Here is a 24,972-nt window from a genome sequence, read left to right as displayed (position 1 = left end):
ACATTTTATATTTTTGTGTATCCTGAGGCCGAAGATTAACTAAAAAATATTATTTACAATTTATTTTGTAGAAGTTATGAATTATTACGTCAGCGGTAAGCCGGTAACCGTAGTAGAAAAACATATCAACGTCAATATCTCTTTGTATATTGGCGATAGATAGCTTATCAATTTTTAGGACGGCGGGGGATGGATGCGTAACGGGGTTATGGAAAAATAACCATAGACATATACAATGTTTATATATGTCTATGAAAATAACACAGCGGACCCGTTACAGCTTTTCACTTTCTATCGCCAATAGTTTATACTTCTGATTTTTTACTGTTGTCTACCCAATTATTAGTATTGACGATGTATTTATAAATTTATAATTATCAATATAATTTTAGATTCTGAGCGGAGCGATTTTTTTTTTTTTTTTTTTTGTGTCTGTCATCACGTTTTGGGGCAGTAAAAATGCTTCGATTTTTGACTTCAGTACCTCGTTCAATCAGAAAGTGAATCTAGTTGGTACTTTGGGGGGTCAAAAATAAAAAATTCTTAATACTTTTCTAAATAATTGAGAAAAACAAACTAAAAATTAAGGGAAAAACGCGAGATTTTACGCACACTCATTTTTCGACAAAATCGATTTTGGTTTTTGATGTAACTTTAAAACAAATGACCATAGATACATGAAATTTTCACCTAATGTTTATATAAATATATTCTATCCACCATGAAATTTCAAAAAATTTCGACTTAAGTTGAACTATTCATAGGCATTTCAAATTTTCGATCATTATTAGTTTTTTTAAAATTAATATCGATAAAAATTTATTTGTTAGGCAGAAAAGCTTGAAAATTTAATACAAGGCTCTTAACATATTGTTACAATAGCAGTTGAAAAATAAAAGAAATTCATAGTCACAATTTTTTTTTATAAGCATTCAAAGTTTGAATTTTGACAAAATACGTAAAAATCACGAAAATTCACAAATTATTTTAAGCTAGAAATTCATAAAAAATTTTCTTTTTAAATCTAAGATTTAAAAATTTAATACAAGATTCTTTACAAGTTTTTTAATCTTTATCACAAATAAAAATTCCACCGGAAATTCAAATTAAATTTTTATGAGCATTTGAAATTAAAATTTTTACAACATTGGATTTTCACTTTTAGCGATTTCTTTATTTTGGTGTAACTCTAAAACAAATTACCGCAGATACTTGAAATTTTTACTGAATGTTTATATAGGCGTTTTATATATTTGATAAAATTTTCAAAATATTTAGATTTGTTTTGAGCTGTTTACTGACATTTTAATTTTTCAACTTATTTAGTTTTTTTTTCTATAAATATCGATAAAAATGTATTTGTTCGGTAGAAAAGCTTGAAAATTTAATACAAGGCTTCTAACACATTGTAACAATAGAAGTTAAAAAATATTAAAAATTCGTAGGCACGATTTTTTTTTATAAGCATTTAAAGTTCAAATTTTGACTAAATACGTAAAAATTACGGCAATGTTCAAATTATCTTAGACAGAAATTCATAAATGTTTTTCTTTTTAATTCTAAGATTTGAAACTTTAATACAAGGCTCCTAACATATTTTTACAATATAAGTTGAAAAATAAAAGAAATACATAGTCACAATTTTTTTTTATAAGCATTCAAAGTTTGAATTTTTACAACATATTATGTAAAAATCACGAAAATTCGTAAATTATTTTATGCTAGAAATTCATAAAAAATGTTCCTTTTATATCTAAGATTTTAAAATTTTATACAAGGCTCATTATATATTTTTACAATAGCAATTGAAAAATAAAAGAAATATATAGTCACAATTTTTTTTTATAAGCATTTAAAGTTCAAATTTTCACAACATATGTAAAAATCACGAAAATTCGCAAATTATTTCAAACTAGAAATTCATAAAAATTTTTTTTTTAAATCTAAGATTTGAAAATTTTTAATAATCTATAATATATCCTAGACAGATAAACCGTCTTCGCTCAGAATCGTTTTTTGTATACAATGATATAATATCATTGGATTCAAATTTAATTCCATCCATTACAGTAACCCACTTGTAACCTACTGTACAGCAGAGCGACATACACGACTTACCCGCTTTTTTTATATTTCTTTCCTGATAATGTAATAATATATCACAATATCGTTATATTCTTATATTGTTATTCGACAATGATATCGATACTGATATATAATAGACATGAAATATTACACACACACACAAATGTTGTTACTTGTTAACCAATAATTATTTAAATGACTAAGAAATTAATAATTATGGATGAAAATAAATAGTTAAGTTACCTATTTAGTATTAACAAGATTTTAATATCTTTTTAATGAAATTTTGATTAGTTATCAATTCATATTTTCTTTATTCAACCTCGATTTTATCATATACTTCTTTTCGTAACATTAGTGTATTGCAATCATTAAAATTAATAATTTTAAAAGTATGAGTATTTGAGTATTTCTATAAAAATGATTTACAATTGGAGGCTCTATTATTATTATTATTATTATTGTAACGTGAATCTCCGACCACGAAGCGTATATTATGTACACTGATATGGCGCGCGAAACAATAGCTACTAAGTTATGATATAATTTTTAAAATTGTGTTGATCGCTTCTGCTTAGTGCTTATTGACAATCAATTGCCATTAATTAATAGGTATTTAGTAGATCACATTTATTTTTAAGTAGGTAACTGCCATCTAATAAAGTATTTTTATATAACAATATCTCGTTATTTTATATTTATATTTAATATTTTCGGTAATTTCCCTTCAATATCGATAAAAAAAATATACAATTAGTAATTACCCTATAATAGAATAAAAATTCAGACAACGTGATGCGTCGTTTATTGAACAATATCCTATAGTATTGACCAATATAAAAAATAGACAATAGTACGTTAGCACATTATTATCTTACATACCCAGGAATTTTCCAAATAAGGGGATCCAATTTTTTAACGTGCATACAATTAAAAAAAAAAAATATGTCATTAAAAAAACAATTAACATTTTGGTTCATAGGCCGGGGCTATACACGCGTATTCCGCAGCGTTTTCCGTTGAAGTCAAAACTCATTGTTTTATATTGAAATAGCTATACACGACAGATGTAATACGCCGTGTTTCAATCCGTGGTGGAAAACACTGACCGGTTTGTGTTTTGGCGGAAAACACGACGAATACGCCTTGTATATATCTAATAGCCCCGACATAAGCTCTTTAATTGACAAAAGAAATAAGCATAACATAGATAATTTTCGTTCACTAGTTTTAATAGTGTGCTGTTAGTTTTTGTAATTAGGTTAGAGTTTAGAGTGAATTGACCCGTTATCAGATGCTTAGGTAAGAACATTATCTTAGTACTCACTACTCACTACTCACTACTCTCGTTGGTTTTTTACGATATTTTGCATTTTCAAATATTTTTACTTTATATACTGATAACTCATTTAAAAATTAAAACATATTAAAAAACTAACGAGAGAATACAGATAACCTAAAAGTTTGACAGTTGGCCAATTCATTCTAATACCAAAACTAACTGCACGCTATTGAAACTAGCGAACGAAAATTTGCCATGTAGTACGTGTATAAGGAAGGCGTATACAACACATAATATGTGGGTGCGACATCCTCTTAATATAATATTAATATTACTTTAAGTAATTTAAAATTCTAGTGTTCTATTTTTTTTAACAAGCTCACTAACTTCTTTAGTAAGTTTTTATTTTACGTTTACGTTTACGATACTTATAAATTATATCTACTTATAAATATTCGTATATTTTTTGCTATATAAATAATTGAACATTGATTTTTTATTGGTTATTTTTACGTCGATGTTATAGCCTATAGGATTTACACGATTGCGGTACATATATATTTATGGAGGTATATATATTATGTATATATAATATATATAATATATATAATATATATATATTTGGCATGTTAAAATCATGTTTATTAACATCGATCATATAATAGCAGGTACATAATGTAAATTTATAGGATAAATAATTCGTACATTTAATAATATTCGGTTATCATAATATTATATACAAAATCACTGGAATCAAAACAAACTTAGTTGAATATTTAATTTAACGTATTTTATATAAGCAGAGTAAAATATGTAATTCATCGAGAATAATAGTCGTGATTTAGCACCTTTTGACTAAAATATATTTTAACTATAAACGTAAGAATATTAAACGTTTATTCGTATATTTGTTTAGGTAGGTATAATAAACATTTATTAGACGTATAATTGCCTAGTGTTTATGCTGCTAAACTGGGCTACTAATGTTGTGAGAGTTGAACGTTTAAGTTCAGTGTTCACTAGTAATTAGTTCCTTTTAGACATGATTTAAAGTTTGAACGTTATTTAAAAAGGTTTTAGAAGTCGTACTATACGGTGTACGTACATTATTATAATCTAAAAGTTTAACTCAAGAATTGAGGAGTTAGACAGAACATTTTATATTCTCTATCACCCTCAGTCGACGAGCAAATGAGTATGGACAATAACCTACTGTGAAGGTATTCCAGCTTATATTATGATATATATATGTTTCACACACATACTATATAGTATATATATACTAGCGGTAGAGGTACGTCATGATTGTCGTTCGTCGATATGGTATTATTGTAATCGTACGGTATACCTTTTGTTGTCGAGCAGTGAGCGAGTACTCATACAATGCGTAAAAAAAAGATAATCATAATAAGGATGAAAAGACAAAAAGGAAAATCTGACGACGCATACCTGCAGGCTACAGTCGAGTACAGTTCTGTGCTGTTGCCTATTAGGTTCAAAACGTGGACGATCGGAGTAACAAGAATCTCTGTTTGGTGGCCCTGGATAATATTTTTATTATTACAATAATAACTACCTGTACACATACCTAATATTATTATTGTACACGATAACATACAACAGGCGAGGAGTGTGGACATGGGCGGGCGGCGAACCCGAGGTTGAGAATAATAATATTCGTGTTTTAACTGGAATCCGTTAAGAAACGAAAACCACCTGTATGCGCGCGATCGTTTCGGCTGTACGTGTAGGTCGAGTTGGAGATAAAAAAAAACTAGGTAGGAGGTACGCACCGCCGACAATATTTATCCCACCATGGTCTACCACTACTCTCGGTGTCTCGTCTCTTTTCTCCGCTCAATAGTTTTTGTTTATTATTTTCTCTGTCGTAAATAATTATTGTCTTAATGCGGTGTTCTGAATTGCAAACGACAGTCAGTATATCAATGGTACGCACCGTCGTCCGTAAGCACGTTCTTACCAGACTATTATTGTCTGTTCACAGATCTGATCACAGTTCACCAATATTTTGTGTATTTTAAAATTTTTCAAACAATATTAATTCATACCGGTTATTTAATTATAATAACCAAGAATCGATTGACTAATAAATCGTGTACATCATAATATTATCCATTATATTCTTTCGCATTCTTGATCCGAGGACGGTGTTACAACAATAGTAATAATAATATTATACCCAGGAACATCATCAAATTTGCGATATTGTCACACGTAAATCGGCATTGGTCATCGGCGAGGAGGTACACGCATCAGGTTTAATAATAATATTATACACTGTCGGTTGTTGTTCGTAATGCGCGTGCGCGCGTAGTGTGCACGCCCGTCAACGGAACGCGCAGTGTTGTGAGTCGTCGCCGGCAACTGTTGTCCGTTGTTTTCGAGCAGTGTGTGCCGCGTACGTGTACGTAATAGGTGCGAGACACGTCTTCGACAAGTATTCTGTCGTCCGCTGCTAACGGAATTCGGAGAGAGTCGTTAACGGGTAATGTTTGTATATTATAATATTATTATATTAAATTCGTTCATCCCTGACGTTTGATTTTACTATTTTGTTGTTACTGATGAGTAGATTTTCATATCGATATTATTGTTATACACTTTTATAAACTAAAGCAAGCCGCGAGCGTATTCATTTTTTAGATTCCTCTCCCCTCTCGTCCACACGACCCCACCCTGCTACGCTCGCGTTATTTACCCTTTACAATTAATATCTATATTGACAGGATTTTTAAAAATTTATTTCAACCGATAAAATACAGTTTAGTTAATATTATATTGTGTTGCAGAAACAATAACAGTGGCGCCTAGAATATTAGTGATTCAGTCGAATATTATAATATCATTGTTGCCATTGTATTTGCCTCTGTACGATCCACGACAGATCGCCTTTCCGTTTGAGATTTATGCAATTCCCTTTGCTGTGAAACTCTATTGAGTAGTTGAATGGTGACATGGTGTTACACTTACGCATATTGTATTCAATCGATGCTATATCAATTGTATAACATCGCTTCGAACAACGTTAAAATCTCTACAAAACCACGTACGCGACCTACCTAGAGCCTATTGGCTAACGCCTACAAGGCTACAACGAAAGTAGGTATGCACTATGCAAATGAGTCGTATATAATGTTATAAATAATAATTTTACCCTATCTAAAAGTAAATAGATATTTGTAAGCTGCTATAGGTACTTCAGTATATCGCATAGGTATATGCATATATAATAATATATTGTATATTATACATTCTATAATTTATTATTATTCAATAGATATTTAATTGCTTTGTCAGAATAATTATATAAACATTGTTATGATAGGGACAAGTTTAGTCGAAGATAATATCATGTAGGATTTGATTTACAGGAGCTTAACTGCCACGCTACAGCACAGAGAATAGTCAGGGATACACTTTTATAATTTTTTAATTAAACATTCTTAACTTTTAACCGCGTATTTAAACTAAGTTAGTGTGATTAACTTGTAAGTTAAAAAAAATATGGCATTAATACCGCAAAATGTTTCGTACGCAGCTTAATATACTATACCTACATAACAAGTGATTATATTATTTCTGTAGATTGCAGTGTTTGGTGCACACCTGTTCGTCATCAGCTCCTCCTTCGTTACTATACCTACTATTATTTATGTTGTAAACTTGTAGACGATTTCTGGTTTTGTTTACGTCGAGAATCATCGTCGTTACAATGTGTGAAGTGTGCCTCTCTAGTCTCTTTCAGAGCTAGTGCTTGCTTACTCTTTGACTAGGTGCGGTAGGGCAAGACATCACCATGTCCGTTTTCCAGTGGTTTTTTTTACGGGAAACCTAAAAAAACAACGTATCGTCCATCTGCATCTCGTATTATCGTTGTTGTTACAGCCTTAAGAAGACCTCGTATCCACATGTGTCAACTACGTCTAACTAACGCATAAGTGCTTGTAACAAATCAAAAATCACTGCTATGCGTGAAAAATAGATTCCTATAATTTATATATTATTGATTGTAATGGTATTTTATTTTTTAACCACCAATATGAAAAATAATACAAATTTGTTTTGTATTTTGGTAATAATAATTATTATAAACATCATAAAGATAGATTACGTATTAAGTATTTAAGTATAGTACTTATATTAAACTAAAATTGTTGTATAATAATATTCGGCGAGATTGACAACTTAAAAGTTACAATGAACATTCAAGGGCCAATTTTTATAATTTATAGACGAATAGTAAATTTTAGATGTTTTAAACGTTTCTATTATCCAATGTTTTCTATATTATGTGAAGAGTCGACCATCATTATGTTTATATTCAACTGCCCCGTATCAACAATTTTAAAGGCTGTGCATATTTAATAGAGTTATTAATTAATGGTTATTATTTTATCAATGTCGTATTGTTAACAGGTCACTCTATATTATTACATAGTGTTGCGAGTATCGTCGTCGTGTCCTCAATAATTGTCCTTGTTTTTTTTTTTTCACGAATTAATTCTGTTTTTCATATTAATTTAAATACAGACGTCTCATTCTGCAATCTGCATTCAATCGTATCAATGTGGTTTAAAATATAGTGAAGCGATTGATATATTTATTATTATGACGTGTATATTGTAGCCACAGTTAGAATTTTTCTTTTATCACAATGTTTTACAAATATCCGCAAAATTGTCACGAACTTGCATTTTATTTTTCTCCCCACTTGTTTTTCGGACCGAAATTAACTCATCGGAAACCGTATTGTTTTGTTCCTTATGGGTGTGTCGTTTATTTAATAATATATTAATGTAGAGATCGTCCAACGTTATGACTTACAATATGCACATAACAATAATATAAATTAATTTTACTTGCTGACTTGCTCGTTAGCACCCACTCGTATCATTAGCCATTAGTGCTATACAACGCTTACAATGTCTTTTATCAGATTCATTGCTAATATTCTAAAGATAAATTATATAATATTCTAGTCTGGACAAATAATATGAAACTGAAGGCCAATTTAACCAATACAAATAATTATACTGCTTAATAGATATAGAAATTTGAATCTAGGAAAAAAAGCCACGGACAAAATTCAACTTATTTCTAAAAAATAATTGTAATAATAGTGTTTGCAATTATATTATTATTTACAAAATAGGTAGTAAGAATTAAAAGTATTCTATAGTAATTAATTTTATTCATTTATCAATGAGTATTTCTAATTAGTTATTTTTTATTTTCAATCATCCTTACTAGTGTAATAAATATTGAAACATTATAAAAAAAAATCTAGTTTTGAACTATTAGTTAGGTTAGTTAATTACTACAGAAAAACTTTGACGTATTGATAGCATATACTTTGGCATCTTGTTTTTCAATTAATATCTCGATTAATATCGATAAATAATAATAGTAATAGGTATAGTTAGTCAGTTAGATAATTGTTTGAAAACGATTTCATACGATAAATGTCGTTTTTAGCTATACATTATACTTGGTAGTTCTACTTGCCTATGGTTATTATCCCAATATGTTATGACTTATGACTATGAGTTACGTCTCATGTAGGTATAGTATGAATATATAGTCATGCACTCATGCGTGCAATACTGACTATGCACGGTATGCTTGTATAGCATTATATACGCATAACGCATATAGTTTACTTACAATTTTTGAGCTGTTGTGCTATTTAATTTAATTGAAATACCTTCGTTGATATAATACAAAATTTACCGTCGAAAATTTCTTTCATATGTTTTGTGGACGTATACCACGATATCACCATGGAAACTAAAGCCATTGTATAATTGATAATTTTCTTTAAGGACAATGTATAACTACTACTACAGAAGTCTATATAGTTGTACATACAACTATTAAAAATATTACTTATCTATATTCTCTCTTCATATTATTTCATCATTATTAAAATATAATTTATAAAACATAATTATTATTATTACTTACACTTTAAAACTATGTGGAAAATTAATTTCATTAGTCGTTTTGTTGTGCAGGTTCAAAACTCTTTGGAGGAGTACGAAACGTGTGCACCAGAAGCCAATAACTCTAAGCAAACCTTAATTGATTTGTGTCATCACTGTACGTCGTCACAACATCCAGTGGCCAAAGATTTACTCTCAATAATTACCAAATTACATTTTAAGGTCAGTTTTAACTATCAAAAAAATTTATAATATTGATCTTTTTTAATCTCAAATGTTATGTTTAGACCCTTTTAGAAGTACATGATAAAATAGCGTTAAAGAGACTGAAGAAAGCATTAGATACCTCTGATTTACCTCCAACTCCCCCCTCACCACCACAACAACAGAACGGAACCAAAATGTCTACACAAACGTACAAAGTAATTGGATTGCGAAAAAAACCAGATGAACCATTGGTGAGTGCCTGAGTGTTATGTCACCTATTCGTAATTCTTTTACCAAGTTAGGTTTAGTTACGTTAACAAATTCAGCCAGGCACATAGCTAAAGGATTGCTTAAGGTGGCCCGGCCTAAACACTTTTCCGAAAAGCTAGGGGGAAAATGCCTATATGCCTGTAATATTTGCTGTGTTAACGTAGGGCACAATATATCTAAATCAGTTATTGTATTCGTATGAATTCGTATTCCTATATTAGCAATTCAGCATTTTCCATTAACTTGTAATATTTAAAGTGACAATATTGTGTCTGTTTCTGTGTTATATTTTTCTTTGTCTATAAGGCTATCCCACCCCAATTAAAATCTATGGACTTTTGACTTAGTCAAAAATCGTAATTTGTGTATAGTGTAATATTAGTAGGTATTCAAGTTATTATTTATAGTTTGTGGGAAGTAAATAATGTTGGTAATAATCACTAGGCCTTAATTGTGCTATCCTAGCTACATGCCTGAATTCAGTATTCATAGAGCCAAAAATTTAATTTTATTCACTTGATCTCAAATTTAAAGATATAATTTTTTGATATTTATTTATTAATGGCTTAAAATATATTATTTATACTTGTTCACTTCATGACAAATTTTATAAATAAGAAGGTTTTTAGAATAAGAAATTCAATCTATTCTCTTTGTTATATACCACATTTAAATGAAAATATTGCATATTTTAGCTACATTTAAACTAAATAATAGATTGATAAGGTCTAATACTTACGTAATTCACAAGCCCACAATTTTGATTTTATATGACGCATTCAATTTTATGTAATTATGACTGAACAAAATTAAAATTAGTGTCTCATTACTTCTTAGTTATAAAATTATAAATACAAATAAAAACAGTGTTTATATTTTATACAGTATTTGCATAGGTTAAATAAAAATATATATAAAATGCAAATATCTTTTATACAGGGCTTAACTGTTGAACAAGACGAAAATGGAAACCTTATAGTGGCAAGAATATTAGCTGGAGGAACCATTGATAAACAAGGGTTATTGAAAAAAGGAGATGTCATACTAGAAGTAAATGGCGAAAGAGTTGAAAGTCCTGAAGATTTATTGAACGAAGTTAGTCGTAGCAAAGATACGTTGCAGTTTCGAATTGCTCCTGGATTTTCCCAAAAGAATACAATTCAAACCCAACAAGTATGCTTAAAAACAATTAACATTTGTTCATATTAACTACTAATTTTAATTTTGTTTTTATTTAATTGTAGTGTTATATGCGAGCATTATTTGATTATAACCCATTGGAAGACAATTTAATTCCTTGCAAAGAAATTGGTCTAACATTTAAACATGGAGACATTCTTCAGGTTAGTTTATGTATAGTGTGTTTATAAAATCTGTTTATTTTTATTGTAATAAAATAGTATTAATTATATTATGATATTATATAACAAAATCATAAATATGTACTAGTTATTGTTAGGGAACTAAATGGTTAATATGGTATATTTTTATGCGTAAATATAGGTTTTGGATCAAAAAGATCCCAACTGGTGGCAAGCAAAGAAAGTGGGTGATAATGAACTTCCCGGGTTAATACCATCTCAAGAATTGGAGGAAAGAAGAAAAGCTTTTGTAGCACCAGAAGCAGACTATGTTCATAAAACTAGTATTTGTGGAACTAGGGTAATCTATTAAATATAATTATTTTTTATATTTGAATTTTAATGTTATGGATAAAGTATAAATTATAGACCATAACTATAAATGATCTTATAAAGTTGTTATTTTATATCATAAGTTATATTTAAATGTTTATTCTTAAAATAATATTGAAAAATTTACTTTAGATTTCTAAAAAAAAGTGTAAAAAAATGTATCAATCAAAATGGAATGGTGAATTTGATAAAGCAGAATTATTACTGTACGAAGAAGTTACAAAAATGCCTCCTTTTAAGAGACGTACACTTGCAATAATCGGTACAACCGGTGTGGGAAGACGTACACTCAAAGGTCGTCTGATAAACAGCGATCCTCAAAGATTTGCAGGAGTTATACCATGTAAATACAGTTTTAAAATAGATTAATCTTTATACTATAATTTGACGTCATTAAGGTTTAGAAGTTATTCAAATTATTTCATACAATTTGTATATAATTTTTTGAATTATATTTTTAGACACAACACGACCACAAAGAGAATTAGAAGAAAATGGTCAAAATTATTGGTTTATTGATCGTGATCAAATGGAACATGATATTCGAGAACATAAGTTTTTGGAATACGGTGAAAATGGTGGCAATTTATACGGCACAAATTTGGATTCCATTCGTGACGTTATTAATCAAGGAAAAATGTGTGTCTTGGACTGCAGTCCAGTGGTATGTACAATATATGTTCTTGGTTTATTTGTTTTTAATTAAAATTCATCAAATTCAATTGTTATATTTATGTTAATTGTCATTGAAACTATGTTTTAGGCTTTAAAAATGCTTCACAATTCTTCAGAATTCATGCCATATGTAATTTTCATAGCAGCACCTGGTGTTGAGGTGATGAAAAGCCTATATGATTATTCCAGAAACCTTGGTTATTCTACTCGTACATTAACAGTAAGTAAAAAGTTTGTTAGTAAATCTAAAAAGTGATATACCTTTTCTCACATCTAGCTGTAGTTTGATGTAGTGTTAACTCATGTGATTATATTAATAATATAGTACAATATATTATTTTTATTATATTGATTTAGTTTGATCGCCAAAGTTCCATTAGATACAGTTCTAGAAGAGCCCGTACATTAGAATCACTTGCGTCAATTTATGAGGTAATTATTATTTAAATAAATAAATGACTAGAACTAAACTAGACTGCGAGAATAATTTTATTATTTCAAGTTAGACTGATCTTATTTTAATTAACTTGATTTAATGTTTTATCCTTTAGTAGCTGTACTAATCTACTACACTATTCCATGGTTAAGTTTTAAATTAACCGTATTACATTTAGTGTAATACTAGTATACTACCTTGTGATTTAAAATTAACCATTAAAGATGATTGGTTGTAAATCATAATAATACAATTAGTTGAATACAGATAGTAATAATAGTGGTAGTACCTATTATTGTTTATATTTTCTGAAATTCATTTGAGTATAATATATTTTGGATTATCTTAACAACCAAACCATAAGTTATAATTATTTCTATAGACTTAGTTTATTCAGTATATGGTACATTGACACTTCTATTCTGCCCAAAACTTTTGAGCATTTTTACATTTATGTATTACAATATTTTAGTATATTTGTAAGCATTAATACATTTTCAACTAAATTTCAAACTTTTAAGATGGTAAAATAATCAAATAATCAAAAAACTTTTTATCTAATAAATATTGGTTAATATTAGTTTATTTATGGATTGTATTTTTATTTATTAACCAAAACTTGTTAATTTTGATAATAAATAATTTAAATCATAGATTAATATTGATGATTAATTGTGTAGGTACTATAATTTAATATATTGAATATTGAAACATATTTTGTTTTATTATTGGCTAAAATTTAGCATATATATTATATTATCATTGAATAATTATAAAACTTATTACAAGTTAATATTTTACCAATTATTGTCCATATGGTTGAAAAAAATACTTAAATAATAAAATATTTAAAACAAACTTACTGAACAAAATAATAAATATTTAGTTCATAAAAACATTTAGTAAATATATTATGAACCTTTTTAAAATTTAATTAAAATGTTATAGGAAGATGACGTAAAGAAATCATTGGAAGAAAGTGCATGTTTACAACGTATGTACGAAAAGTACATAGACCTAGTTATAGTTAATGAAGATTTTGATATGACATTTCGTAAAGTTGTTGAAGCCTTGGAAATTATATCTAATGAACATCAGTGGGTGCCCGTGAATTGGGTTTATTAAAATAAAAAGTGTTTTATCCTTGTTATTTTTAAACAAATTGATAGAATACATTTAAGATGTAAAACCTTTATCACAAAATACTATACAATCATATTAAATTAAACTAAAGATTGTAATAGGATCGTTTTATGTTAATTTAGTTTATATTATTAACTAAGCATAAAATTGAATTTATGAATTAATTTGTTTACTTGGTTGTTGTTAAGTTCCTGCAACTAATCAAAAAATTGATTATGACTGTGAAGATATATTCCGTCCTTTTTAATTATTATAATATTAACATTTTTTTTTTTTTTTTGTAATAATGGCAATATTTATAATAATACACAATGCTTTTTATTTTATTATATAAAATTCACTTTTGTGAAATTGTTATACTAAATACATTTACAACTTATTAAGAATTATATAGAATATATATATTTTAAATTGTCTACAGAATATCAATTGAGTTTGATTTAAAAACCGTTTATATTTTAAAATGCAATTTTTTTTTTAATACCTTGGGTTTTGTTATATAAAATAAAACTACTAAACAAATTGATATTCACTCAGAACTACCAAGTTCTTTCTAATCGGAGATAGAGTATAGTGTGCTTTACAGGTTAAGGAGTTTGGTGTGGGATTGGTTAAGTTAAATAAAAACTAACCCAAGATACTCTTACATTTCTGAATTCAGTTTGTAATTTTTTTATAGTTTAAACATACCTTTTTCAAATTGTATCATTGATAACCAGTAGATTTTAATATGAACTAAAAATAAACAGTTGATAACCTGTTAGATATTTACTAGAGAAGAATAAAATTTTAAAATTTTAAATTTCAAACCAAACCGTGTTGATACTATTTTTTATTTAAGAATTAATTATTTTACCAATAGATTTATTGATTTTTTTCTTGTAAGTTGTAAAAGTTAAAAAAGTTTTTTGTGAAAGAAAATATGAGAACTGAATATTGTGTTCATTATTTATTAAAAAGTTTAATAACTAATTATATTTTTATATTTTATTGTTATAATAGTTAGTATGTAACAATCAGTTTTATTTGTTAATTAAATAATTTTTCTACATTAATAAATGCACAAATACACTTTGAAAATTTGCCATTTTATTCAGCTTTGCACTATTACTATTTTTTATTGAGTGCTATGAATATAACATGAACATCTGTACTATTTTTCACGAACATAATATTTTACTCATAAATTCACATACAATAAACATATTTAAATGGTATACAAACATTGAGCGATCTTTATGTGTAGTTATAAAATTTAAATATATTTATACATGTACATTGGACATTATCATCACTGACTTAATATGTTATTATATTGTACACTTTAGTTTTACGACATATCATACCATTATAAGTATTATGACATATGTAGGTAATAATTGCAACCATAAGGTATGCCTACCTATTAATGTTTATGGTTTCATATCCTTTTAGTCTATAGATTGTTAGAAAATTATATTATAACAAATTTAATTAGTTAATTATATTTTGTAATATGTACATCCCGTCCAACATTGTAATATTTTACTTTTAGTAGACATGTTTTATACATCATTCATTTTTTCAAAAAATTGATTTACTCGTATTATTTAATTGTTTTTTTCTGTATAAATATGTATTTTGAAAAATATACTAGGTTATAACACTTATGTATTGTCTATTTTGTTTATTGTTTATTCTAATATACTTTAAGTGTCAATTGCTGCGAGCTTCATAGTACTTGATTGAGTAAAAATATTGAATAAATTCTTATTAAAGTAAATAAATACCATACTAGCATATCTAAACAGTAAAATAGTTGCCACATTAGGCATTAAATAAAATATTCTGAGTATAAAGTAATTCCAAGTTGTACATTATTCTATAATATTGCTATTAAACAGATTATTTTTTGTATTGGGATGAAGCTGCTCAAACTATGATACCAAATATTTGACTCCGTGAACTTTGCAGAGGACTTTTGCATGTGCTAACGGCGACTGATAGAGATCACATACACACGTTTAGTGCTTGCCAAAGGCTTATTTCAAATTATATCAAAACCCCTGTAATGTTTTTTGTCACTTTCATAATAGCATCAAGCATGATTACAATTTATAGATCTATTACAATAATGTTTGCAGACTGTTGCATTTTTGTTTAAAATTTTAGTATTAGTGCTTAATTGCAACATTTAATAAAATATGTACCAAATTAGAATCATTTGTTAAACAATATATTATATCAGATGTAACACAAATTATATAATAAAATAAATCACTTATTTAAATAAAATTGTTTGCTAATCTTTGTAAAGTTATTAGCATTCTTTGAATGGGTTGTCGGTTTTCGGAATCTTCTCAAATAATATGTCATATAACATTTTAGATTCTGATCGGAGCGAGGAATGTATTGATTTAACCATGATGTGTTTTTTTTTTAAATTTGTTTTTTTTTTGTGTCTGTCATCACGTTTTGGGCCAGTAAAAGTGCTTCAATTTTCGACTTCAGTACCTACCTCGTTCGATCAGAAAGTGAATCTAGTTGTCAAGAATTATTATATGAGATTGTTACCGCTAACATGGTCCATGCGGACATGCGGTGCTATATAAACATGACGGCGCCGTGTATGGACAATAGAAAATGTACGAAAAGCTATCCAAAAAATTGTATAAATGATACAATCACCAATATCAATTGTTATCCATTGTATCGTCGTAGAGACACTGACCACCGTCAATCACATCAATTAACATGGCAATGGGAATAAAAAAAAATGTTTATCACGACTCATCGTCTGCAGAAATATTCGACACCGAGCTGCAAACAGAAGTCCAATCTCCAAACCACTCGGTCGATTACAAATCGTCAGGATCGGCGTTAAGGTCGCAGAACGGTTGAAACCAGCGACGGCAGCCGCAGCGGTCAATGCCGTTTTTGTTGTCCGGACGGTGAACAGAATATGTCGTCATGTATATAAATGTATAAAATCCTACGTACCTATATGACCAACATCAGAAAGACTCCGACCAAAAATGCCAAGTTCATTAGTTGAACTTCGAGGCGAATAACTGACGATTCGTTGAGCTGCATTGGAGGTGCCCCGAATTCATGGAGAGCCATTTTTATATCCGATAAATTATTTAACACTATTTGTATGAACACTTTGCGAAAATTTGTATAACACTGAGTAAAAATTGTACTATAACAGTTGTTATCTATAATATAAAAATGAATCGCAAAATGTGTTGGTAAGCGCATAACTTAACAACGCCTGGACCAATTTGGCCAATTATTTTTTTTAATGTTCGTTGAAGTCGTTGATGGTTTTTACAGCGAGAAAAATTCGAATAATTGCTGGGAAGACCCTAAAAACAGCTCTTTTCTTTTTAAAACAGCCCTTACTATAATATGGATAATATAATATTGATCGTCTCCATGGTAATGTAATCACTGATCAAGAACATCATCTACGGTGGTCGATTATTTGTGAGCTCTCTGTTAATGAACGATTAAAATTATAATGATTTGGTAGATGAACAATTTACAATGCCATTTCATTTTTTATTCATTATTCGGGTATGTATATTATTTAAAGACGTACATTTTTACTAAAAAAGTTGAAAATTGAAACATCAACAAACTGTCAATATGTCGTAAGTGTTGTTTTTCTTAGATTTTCTGTTACCTACTCTACTGAGTTTGCTTTTGTCAACTGATACACGAATTAAATTCGTATATCATGTTTTGTGCGGAGTGTTAAGTTACCTATGATCACTAATTATTGCATGTGACACAATAATTTATATTTGATATGCCTCCTATACGACGAAGCAATTTAGGTAGAAAAACCCGAAATGCTACAAACCAAGGTAATTACCGATCTAATCAAAGTGAACAAGAACGTGACAACCAAAATGAACGTGAAAAATTTCGAATATTCACCCACTTTATCAAAGACCTTCAAAGTACACTTCAACGTTGAATCTTACTATTCTGTGAAATCTATTAAATACATTTGCATACTATGTAACCAAAGGGAGTGATATGGCTGTGATTGGAATTGGTGCAGAGCATTCCAATGATGAAGTTACCCAATACCAAATGGGCCGCTATGTTAGTAGTAATGAAGCAGTTTGGCGAATATTTTCTTTTCCTATTCATGAGAGACACCCTTCTGTTGTACACTTAGCTGTGCATTTAGAAAATAGACAAAGAGTGTATTTTACAACACAGAACGCAGTACAAAGAGCTGCTCAGCCACCTTCTACTAGGTACATTAACCATATTTTCTTTGAGACATGCCAAAACGATGATTTGCACAAACATTGCTATATTTTGAAATGCCAAAATATCATACTTGGAATCAATCTTCAAGGAGATTTATACGAAGTGCACAGGATCAGCTATTAATAATATAAAAGGTACACGCTAATAAAAAACTATGGTTTCTAATGCAGGCCGATATTTGTTTATGTTAATATGAAAATATTACAAGCCAATAATGCATTTTGATAGAACACCATTTATAATATATGTATGAATTTATTTCATTTTAGATTCATTTTGTATTGATTTTACATTTTTACCATAATGTGTTTTTTTTGTGTCTTTCATCACGTTTTGGAGCAGTAAAAGTGCTTCGAGTTTTGACTTCAGTACCTCGTTCGATCAAAAAGTGAATCTAGTTGGTACTTTGAGGGGGTCAAAAGGAAAAAAATTCTTAATATTTTTCTAAATAATGGGGATAAACAAACTAAAAATTAAGGGAAAAACGGGAAATTTTACGCACAATCAGTTTTCGACAAAATCGATTTTGGTTTTTTGATGTAGCTTTTAAACAAATGACCATAGATACATGAAATTTTCACCAAATGTTCATATAAGTATATAAGCAATTTTCAAAACATTTTGAGTTGAACTATTTATAGGCATATGCAATTTTCGGTCATTATTATTTTTTTTAAATTAATATGCATAACAATTTATTTGTTGGGTGGAAAAGCTTGAAAATTTAATTCAAGGCTCCTAACATATTGTTAAAATAGGAGTTGAAAAATAAAATAAATTCATCGTCACAATTTTTTTTTTATAAACATTAAAAGTTTGAATTTTGTAAAATACGTAAAAATCACAAGAATTCGCAAATTATTCTAAGCTAGATAAAAATTTTCTTTTTAAATCTAAGATTTGAAAATTTAATACAAGGCTCCTTATAAGTTTTTCAATCTTTATCACAAAAAAAAATGTCCACCAGAAAGTCAAATTAAGTTTTTATGAACATTTGAAATTTAAATTTTTACAACAGGATTTTCACTAGATTTCTCATTTAGCGATTTTTTTTTATTTTGGTTTAACTCTAAAACAAATCACCGCAGATACTTGAAATTTTCACTGAATGTTTATATAGGCATTTTCTATATTTGATTAGATTTTCAAAATGTTTTGAGCTGTTTACTGTTATTTTTTTTTCAACTCTTTAGTTTTTTTTTTTCTATAAATATCGATAAAAATTTATTTGTTGGGTAGAAAAGCTTGAAAATTTAATTCAAGATACCTAACACATTGTGTCATTGTTACAAAAGCAGTTGAAAAATATTAAAAATACATAGGTACGATTTTTTTTATAAGCATTTAAAGTTCAAATTTTAACTAAATACGTAAAAATTACGACAATGTTCAAATTATTTTAAGCTAGAAATTCATAAAAAATTTTCCTTTTAAATCACAGATTTGAAAAGTTTTTAATAATCTATTATATCCTATATAGATAAGCCGCCCCCGCTCAGAATTTTTTTCGTTATCATTGGATTCAAATTTAATTCTATCCATTACAATTTACAAGTAACCCACTTGTAATACCTTACTCTACAGAAGAGCGACATCCATTACTTAGCCGCTTTTTTTTTAAATTTATAATTGAATTTTTCGGTGTACATCTCCAGCAATAAGTTGTTTGTTATAGCCATCTTATTAATATTTCCTTCTTTTTTAACCATCAGTGCGGTATGATGTGATGACGTTCAAACCTTAAAGAAAAAAAAAATCATTACCTACCTTCAATATTATTGTGATATAGATAGGCATTATTATAAAATATGGTGTTACCCATTTCTGTACAAAAATGTACAAAATACTTGCAAGACAAAATCACACACAGATTTTGAAATACTGAATATCCCATTACTGCACACATATTGAGTCATACATGGTTAATTAGTTATGCAGTGGACAATAGTACCTACTGATTGATTAAAATAATTCCTACCTACTAAATTTATTAGGAATATAAAATTTCAGTAATTGCTCATAATAAATTAACATTTATTTAGATTATACCACTTAATTATTTTATCATTCAACACTAATTATTTCAAACAAGTATAAATCTTTAAGAAAAAAAAATGTACATAGAGCTTATAGTTATTAAAAAAAAACAAAATTATTTTTCAAGATTATAATATCAATATTTTTAAATATTTTTAATCCCTACCAGTTTTTAAATTTATTACTTTTTGAATGAATAGTGATAATATAAAGTTTTTATTTCATATTCCAAAGCAGACTATTATTCTATGAGTTTCGATACTGACGATACTCTAATCTCCCCCTCCCCTCTCAACCATCAAATTAATAGCCACCAATAACTATCAAAATTATAACGAAAAAAAGGTAATAAAAATGTTTTTACTTAAAATAATATATTGTATATTACACAGCTCGTTTTTAAAATTGACCAGAAAACGTTTTCACTTTGATTATACCATTCCATTTCTCCACTGATGAATGTTACTATTTATATACTTATTTTAGATTCTGAGCAAAATAATGAATGTATTGATTTTACAATAATGTATGTATACATTAGGCAGTCGAAATAATATTTTCAACTTCAATATATTTTTTTTGCAGGAAAGTGAATTTAGTTGACACTTTTGACCAGTGGTGTAGACGGGGGAGACTAATGGAGGAATTCATTATTTTAAGATAAATCGAGGGGTATTGCTCTCCAGAACTTCCCTATATATAAAAAAGTGGCAAATGAATACTGATCTTCTGTACAACAGGTGTCTAGAAAAGAGACTGCAATGATGTATTAAATTTAAATTAAATAATATAAAACCAATGTTGACTAAAAATGATTCTGAGTGAAGGCCTTTAATATTAGATAGGTATTAAGTAGGTATGGGATTATTGTTATTAAAACCTACTATTAAAAATTTATATTATAGTGTTTAGGTTATTTTTTGGCAATAGATAAATTCTTTTGTGAATCTAATACTAGACCAATCGGCAATCACAGCAAACATATTATTCGGCTACAACATCGATATAAAAATCTTGGGAAGTTACTTAGCAATATATTAGGTATAAACTATAAAGTGCCCTCGCCAATCGCCATCATTATGTATAGGTCACTGTAATAAATGTGTTAAATTTGAATTCAATGATAAATCACTGCATACGAAATCGATTCTAATTGAAAAATATCTCTATTTCAAAGGTTATTAATTTATAGTTCTTTTTTATTACCTACTATTAGTAATTAATTTGTCTATCATACTACTCAATTTGTTATGCTGAACTAATTTTTTTTTTTAAACAATTATTATTCATTTTATTGTAATAATTATGGAGATACTAATTATTATTATCAACATCAACTTATACGTTATAAGTTATAACTTAAAAGTTAAATAACTTCAATACATTACCACGCGTCAATAATACTGCTTACTGCGTTCCGTACAACGATGTGATTAATGTAGTGGTAAAATAGCTTCAAATAAATCTGAATATTTTGTTATTTAATATTGATTTTAAGCATCAAGTTTCAAGACGATAATATCTTTTTAAACAGCAACAAAATAGTGAAATTGTTATTAATATTCATTTTTATCAAAATTTGAACTTTGAAGTTTAACTGCTTACAAATAAAAATGTTGGACTTTGCACATATATTTTGTATTTTGACTTTATACATTTGCATATTTGTTCGGGAAGTAAATAGAAATAATACAATAAATTTGATCTGCTACAAATTTGTGTTGTGATATCTAGAGTTAAAGTTTAAAATTTGACTATGCATATTTTTGAATATTTTGGATTTTTTTCTACAATTGCATATTTTTAAGATTTATTGATTTTTATTGCATAGTTTAAAATAATTTTTGATTATTTACTAGTAAATCAACTTTTAATGCTACCTATGTAACGTCTTACTGGGAATAAAAATATTTGTACAAAGATGGAAAATGTATTGAATAAAAATGTTGGTCTTGCTAGGGTAAATAAAATTAAAAATATTCTTAACGGTGAATTAATCGACATGAAAGACTTACCAGAAGACTTGAATATTAATGATCTGACATATTTTAAATATGCTCCAATCACATCGGTAAGCGTACACATTTTAATTGGTAGATATAGAAGATGCTGAGAGTTAAAAATATCCAAAGACATGACATTCAACAGTTTTGGACTTTTTTTAAAATATTATAGTATGTATAAGATATACATTTTTAGTAACATGTACAATATATGTTGTTTTACGTACATTTGTATAAATAAGCCTTTTTTAATAAAAAAATAAATGCATATTTAAGCGCATATTTTGATATATTTTGGTCCATATGTGATATGTATGCGCATATTTTTAAGATTTTAAGCACATAAAGTCCTGAGCCCTGCTTTTCAAGTTATTTATTTATAAATAAATATTTTATCATTCATTAACATCATATCTCATCTTCATATTTATAATTTCATGGATAAAACATTTGAGTTACAATATTCGAAATTTATATAAAAAATAATAGTACCTATAAATGAACCATATAAATTTAAAAACACCAAATCGAAAAAATGGAAATAATTATTCAATAATACAATGAAAACACTATAACTAGTGCTGAATATTATGTAAAAATTATGTCTCATTACTATGCAGATAACTAACTGTATTTTTATTATTAACATTTTTAACCTAACAAAAAATTTATAAAACTATAATAATTAATACCATAATATTAAAAAAAAAATAAAAATAATTTTTCTATTTTTATTAACTAACCAAGCAAACCAAAAAAACATTTTCACTTCATCGTGGTATCTTCTGGGTAATGTTAAATAACTATCATAAAAATAATGTTTCGATTGGGAGCAATTTGCTGTACAAAAATTTATACCTGAAAAATACAAATCGCAATTTACAATTTTTTCCTTTCGTTGGGCACAATTTACGTTTGACTTCGGTTATCGTGACTACCGATATAGCATACATGTGTTATATTATATCTCACGGTATTTTTGATAGGTTTTGATATAAAGCCAAGTTATAATACTTCAAAAAATTGTTTCATAATTTTACCTAACTGATCAAGAGACATTTTTGATTTTAATTGTACGAGTGAGCCTACCGCGTCATGTTTATGATATATAATATTATGTCCTTAGTTGGTAGTGGTGGTAGTCGCGATAACCGAAAAGTAGTAAGTACCCACAATATATTTTCTGGAAAATTTTAGTAACTTATTAATTATACATAATCGAAACAAATTTAGTCTCTATAGTCTCTACGATTATTAATTTTTGAATTGTATATATAAACCCGCTTTACCCTATTATTTTGAAGTGTATTTTTAAGTTTTACTTTTGAGTTTTGAATTCCCTCACTACGAAGTGAACTCAATTTTGAAACAGAAACCACTCTCGATGTTGAAGAATCAATCGTTTTTTTACTTCAAATTTTAGAACATTTCATTTGATAATAGATATATACATAATATTACATATTATACATTAATTGCTCTGCTCATAATCTAAAACATTTTGATATGGAGTTTTAGGTCATGGTAGAACTACTGAACTACCTAGTACCCATAAATCGATATAACATCAGCTATATAGAGCAAATAAAACCAATAAAAAGCAACAGCTATTACTTAGCTACTATCTATTGCCTATTAACCTATAATATCATAATCTGTTATGATTATGTCTATAAAAAATCGTTAGAACTGAACTGGGATTCAAGTGATTCGACCTTAAAAACCCCATAAAAAGGTACGAGTTGCATTTATTATATTGTTTTTATGCAATGCGAAATTAATTCTAATCGATTGATTAAATTTAAATATACATTGCTGTTGTTTCAAAAACATGTACGTTAAATTATTATTTTCTATGTCTATGAATGCAATTTATATGCAAAAATAATATTTTAGGAAATATTTAATTATATACCTATAAAGTAATGTATTAGAACATATACTGTATCATTTAGATTATAAGTTATAAAAGTATTATAATTTATGTTAGTAGGTATTAAGAATCATAACTCGTATAAATCATGAACATTTTTCTAGAAGGTCAATTTGACAACAAAAATAAAAAGGTCAATTCTATTTTCTATAAAATATAAAATACAATTAAATATTCATTAATATTTCATTATGGTTTTAAATGCCTTAATGCTTTATCAATAGGTTTTGGATTTGAAAAGATTATTTTTGTTTGTTTATCGATTTATGATTCTATGATTAAGTTTAATTAGGTGTATAAAAACGATTTATTACTCTAGAATGATTTGCAACTGAACATCTATAAAATTGGAATGATTAATTCATATTTTAAACATTTGGATTTAATTATGGTATAATTTCTAAAGAGTATTTTATTAACACTGATATTTATAGACGATATGTGTCATCTGACTTTTATGTCTCATATTTTAATTATTATGTTATAAATTAATGTATACTATCAATAAACATTATCAGCTTGCTGCTTACTATACTAAAATTATTATTTTATTATTGAATGAAAATAAATATTAAGGAAAACTAATACAGTTCAACATTTAATTAGTTTTTAAACGATTAAAAAAAAAATTATCATAACCAAATTAATTTAATGTTGATAATATATTATATAGATTATAGAAGTAAGTGTTAATAGATAAAAAAAAAAGCTGTTTTTGTATGATTCTATTTTATTTATAATCATGTGAATGACATTTACCAATTCTTAGTAAAAGCATATTGAATACCAGCTATTAGTCATGACAATAATATAACTAATAAGCCATTATTAGCCCATAAATTATTTATTGTTACTTACGCTGAATGCTATTTGTCTGAGGTAATTTTTACCCAGAGCCCTGCAGAGTAAAACCGAATTCAATAATAAATAAAACAATATAATAATTTGTGTTTGCTAATTGTTTTTTTTGTACCT

At 27.5% G+C, this 24,972-nt stretch overlaps 1 protein-coding gene across 4 annotated transcripts in view; it reads left to right on the top strand.

Moving 5' to 3' along the window:
• The window catches only part of vari (MAGUK p55 subfamily member vari), a 31,464-nt gene extending 16,060 nt beyond the window's left edge, over nucleotides 1-15,404 (top strand). Inside the window, exons 1-12 of one of the 4 annotated variants that reach the window (XM_089216153.1) lie at nucleotides 5,300-5,873; nucleotides 6,178-6,487; nucleotides 9,403-9,552; nucleotides 9,618-9,788; nucleotides 10,747-10,980; nucleotides 11,052-11,150; nucleotides 11,311-11,469; nucleotides 11,634-11,844; nucleotides 11,963-12,165; nucleotides 12,265-12,396; nucleotides 12,534-12,608; nucleotides 13,561-15,404. In XM_089216153.1, the coding sequence (XP_089072279.1) occupies nucleotides 9,732-9,788; nucleotides 10,747-10,980; nucleotides 11,052-11,150; nucleotides 11,311-11,469; nucleotides 11,634-11,844; nucleotides 11,963-12,165; nucleotides 12,265-12,396; nucleotides 12,534-12,608; nucleotides 13,561-13,737 (1,347 nt within the window). In that variant the 5' untranslated portion in view covers nucleotides 5,300-5,873; nucleotides 6,178-6,487; nucleotides 9,403-9,552; nucleotides 9,618-9,731 and the 3' untranslated portion in view covers nucleotides 13,738-15,404. Of the gene's footprint in view, nucleotides 1-5,299; nucleotides 5,874-6,177; nucleotides 6,492-9,402; nucleotides 9,553-9,617; nucleotides 9,789-10,746; nucleotides 10,981-11,051; nucleotides 11,151-11,310; nucleotides 11,470-11,633; nucleotides 11,845-11,962; nucleotides 12,166-12,264; nucleotides 12,397-12,533; nucleotides 12,609-13,560 lie in introns of those variants that run through there. The other 3 variants (XM_089216152.1, XM_089216151.1, XM_015514650.2) reach the window with 3 other exon arrangements.
• The last annotated feature ends 9,568 nt before the right edge of the window (nucleotides 15,405-24,972 follow it).

The sequence above is a fragment of the Diuraphis noxia genome, unplaced genomic scaffold (assembly GCF_037042655.1).
Source record: "Diuraphis noxia isolate RWA-SAM2 unplaced genomic scaffold, SU_Dnox_SAM2 contig0001, whole genome shotgun sequence".
NCBI lineage: Eukaryota > Metazoa > Arthropoda > Insecta > Hemiptera > Aphididae > Diuraphis > Diuraphis noxia.
The sequence above is the reverse complement of the archived record's forward strand: the minus strand, read 5'-3'. Positions and strand labels throughout refer to the sequence as shown.